The sequence below is a fragment of the Dendrobium catenatum genome, unplaced genomic scaffold (assembly GCF_001605985.2).
Source record: "Dendrobium catenatum unplaced genomic scaffold, ASM160598v2 fragScaff_scaffold_151, whole genome shotgun sequence".
Taxonomy (NCBI): Eukaryota; Viridiplantae; Streptophyta; class Magnoliopsida; order Asparagales; family Orchidaceae; genus Dendrobium; species Dendrobium catenatum.
In genome coordinates, this window is record NW_021318613.1 from 2,418 (window position 1) to 6,197 (window position 3,780).

The window sequence follows — 3,780 nt, forward strand, 5'->3', positions numbered from 1 at the left end:
GTTGTTTTCTCTACTCAAGATTTAAATAAGAACTTAGTTAAATTCATTAGTATTTGTTATAAGCAATTTTAATATCTTTTCTCTTTCTAAAAATTACTTGAGAAGCACAATATCATCACTACACTTTATATTGAGATCTTGATAGTAATCTAATTCTAGCCAATAAACCTTCAATTCATTAAAATATTTGATTATAGAGTTATTACATTGCTTGGTTATTGAGAGCTTCATCTTCCCAATAGACCTTCAATCTATTGACATATTCATTATAGAGATATTACCTTGCTTGGTTAGTACTTCATTTTGATATTATATATGAGAGTTACATCTTTAACTTTTTAGTGACTTTGTTTGGCAATTTCTCAAATATCTTTTATGATAGATAGAAATATATATGATCCATTAATTTCAAGCATCATGGCGTTCATAATCATTACGTGATTATGAAATCTATTTCATCCCAAAGTGTAATGTTCATGTCTTTCACATACAAAGGATGGTCAATATGATGCTGATTATTTTTCCTTAGAGAAAGGATGTCAAATTTGAGACCACTTTAAGTAGTTTCTTTCATTCAAATGGTACGAGGTTTGTAGCCCTCAAAATTCTCCTTTAGTCTAATTTAATAATTCGTGATTATCAACTCTTCATAATGAAAATAGAAAAGAAAAACAAATATGACGGGGAGAATAAGAATGAAAGAGAGAATGTAATAGAAGTTAGAAAAATGATTTGAATCTTTTTTGCTTGTACCATAAAAAAGGAATTGGCTAGAAAGCTTAGACTGCTTCTTCATCACATGTGTATTTATGTATACAAATGATGCCCATAATTATTAGGAATTTATACAATTCCTAAGGAGAGAAATATATAGACTTAGGCCATCACAAATGACGCCCAAATTTTTCATGCATTACACCATCACAAAATAAACTGTCATGAAGTTTTGATTTTGAATATCTAGACAAATCACAAAATTTGAGATTTACCAAGAAGACAGATTGGTTGTTGTTTATCTTGGAAGCGCCAGCATTTTCTTCTTCCATTAGTTCATGCGAAGCAAGGTGAGCTTGCTCTTCAACTTGCTCAGGAAAAAGTTTTCTACTTGGAGGGCAAATGGCCCTCAGAATGCTGTGCTCTTGCAGAGATCGACCATATAGATCATCTTTATCTCCATGATCTCCACATCATCATCTTCTACTTGATTCATTGCGGTGGCAAATAGATTGCCGGGATTTACTAGCCCCATTCAATAGTTTCCTTCCTTGACAACCATCATAGGTTAAGAAACTCAGAATAAGGCATTTCAAATGACTTCTCTAGTCTCTCATCAGCTTCCCTCATAGTTCCAAAACCTCCCATCTTCTCCTCCAAATTCTTGATACAGTCTTGCCTCTTAGCCAGCTCCATAAGAACTTTAATCCTTCTAAATGACACCCTGCTTGGCTTCTGCCCCATCTCAACCATTTCAATAAAACACCTCTCAGCTTCATCCAACTTCCCTAAATCACACAACAAATCAAATAAAACATCTGAAACCAACGGTAAAGATCCATATCCATTCTTCACCATATCATTCCAGAGCTCCAGTGCCAGCCCAACATTCTCTTGTCTTCTGCACATTCTGACAAGAAACATACAGGACTGTGTGTTCGGCAAACACCCCTCTGTCCTCATCCTCTTGTATAGTTGCCATGAACTCTCTAATTCATTCGCCCAGTAGAAGCATCGAAAGAAGAGGTTATAGCTTGTTGGATTTGGTTTCAGTCCTCTACTCTCCATCTCCTCCATCAACGCGAAAGCATTGCCGAGCCTCTTCGCAATGCAGTAATTCCTTATCACCGCATTGTAGGCGGCGGCATCGGGGTGACATCCCATCTCTCTCATGTCCTTTAACACCTCCTTGGCCTTGTCTGGCTGGCCGATAAGTCCTAAGCCACCAATTATGCTAGTGTAGGTGAACACATCAGGTGAGAAATCCTTTTCACGTATTTGATCGAACACCTTGTAAGCCTTATCCAGCTCTCTGTTCTTGCAGTATACGTCGATCAAACAGTTGTAGGAAACCAAATCCGGGTTTACTCCAAGCTCAGCCATCTCTTTAAAAAACCCTTCGGCCTCTTCCGATGACTTCCAACCTGATAAAAGTATGTTGAAACTCTGGAGATTAGGCCTGAACTCATGCTTCAAGCTATGGTAAACGTTTCTGGCATCGCTCATACTCTTCTCCTGGCACAGAGTTCTCAGCAACGCGTTGAAGCAATCGGTGTTGAATTCTGGGGCCAGTCGCCGGAACTTACGGAAGCTCTCGACGGTCTGACGTACCGAGCAGACCTTTGCGATTCGGCCTAAGACGATCTGAATAGTTCTTGTGGTGATCAAATTCCGATCTTGCTGCTTCATTTCGCGAAGGAGGTTCCACATCTCGGGAAACCTACGGCCGCGGCCGAGGATATAAAGCATGGTATCATAAGAGAAAGGGGTGTGGGAGAAAGAGTGTTGTTTGGCGGTGAACTTGAAAAAATCTAGGGCTTTAAGGGGGTTTCCATGGCTGAAGCGGACGCGCTTGAGGACGCAGTCGACGATGGAGTTGGAGAGCGGAATGGAGAGGGATTTGAGGGAGGTGATCATGGAGCTGAGGGAGGAGGAGTTGATGATGTGAAAGATGGCATCTTCTTCCTGTTGATGTTGTTTTGGGCTCAGTTCTTCTTTGGATTTAGAACTGGAGGAGAAGGAACGGAAAGGGAGAGTGCGGAGAGCGGTCGTTCGTCGGAGAGAGGAGTATCTGAGTCTGTGGAGCATTTTTTTTTAGTCTACTATGGCTCAAGAGTTGTTTTTTAGAGGTTCGGGTAAAGATGGAGCTGGCTTGAGTGTTTGAGAAAAGAAACAGCCGTTTTCATTAGGATAATAAAGAAATTATTATGCATGTGCAGTATTCGGACAAAAAAAAAAGTGTTGGAATATATTTTTTATTTTCACATAGTTACAATTATAACTTTTTAATTGTTGAAATATATGAGTATACACATATGTGTATATTTCTAATCTTGAATGATTCTTTTTGTCTGGACTCCGCACAGAATAATTTTTCTTTCTTTAGGAGTGTCATAAATATATAAACACCATACAAAAATCTAATTTAAATCCTATCCGAAATTTTTTTTGTTAGGATTCGACTATTAGAAAAAAAGGCCAGGTTCGGGTTCCCAATTTTAACCCGTTTCAAATTTCGAGTCAAGTTCGGGTCAACCAGAAAGCTCAATTGCGACCTAGATTGACTAGTGGAGCTACGCAGTTTAGACATGAGCTGTTTGATTTACATTTAGGCTTTATTCATTTCTGTGCGTATTACGATCGCTATTCATTTATACATGTATCGTCTCTTTGCTCTCAAGTCTTACCTCTTTATCTCTCCTCTCTAGTTTCATCTGTTTAGGATTTCCTCTACACTCTCTAGTCTCATCGACCTCCATTCCAGAGCAATCCTCGGACCTTAGTTCCTCACTTCCTTTTACTTGTTCGTTGCTGCGTTCGTAAGTCATGACTAGGTTTTTTTTTAGTTTTGTCATTTATGGTTTTTCTGTTTTCATTTGTTGTTGGTTGTTGCTCTGTTGAATGATCTTGTCACGCTTTTTTCCTTCCAAAAGAATTCTTTTGTTGGACTTGTCAGTTTTGGTTTTTGAATTGAAGCAGTTAGTGTATGCCGTTAGGGCATTATTTTTTCCTAATTTTCCTTTTGATTCCTTACGGCTTTGTATTTTTTGGGCTATTTAAAATATT

The 3,780-nt window shown here is 38.5% G+C and overlaps 1 protein-coding gene across 1 annotated transcript; it reads right to left on the minus strand.

The window, feature by feature from the left end:
• Nucleotides 1-806: 806 nt before the first annotated feature.
• LOC110113118 (putative pentatricopeptide repeat-containing protein At1g02420) lies at nt 807-2,870 on the minus strand. The gene has a single exon (XM_020845550.2). It carries the CDS (start codon nt 2,800-2,802, stop codon nt 1,276-1,278), a length of 1,527 nt encoding a protein of 508 aa, XP_020701209.1. The 5' UTR covers nt 2,803-2,870; the 3' UTR covers nt 807-1,275.
• Nucleotides 2,871-3,780: the final 910 nt, after the last annotated feature.

Coding starts and splice junctions, on each gene's coding strand:
- LOC110113118 (XM_020845550.2), bottom strand. CDS start 2,802: ATGCTCCACAGACTCAGATACTCCTCTCTCCGACGAACGACCGCTCTC.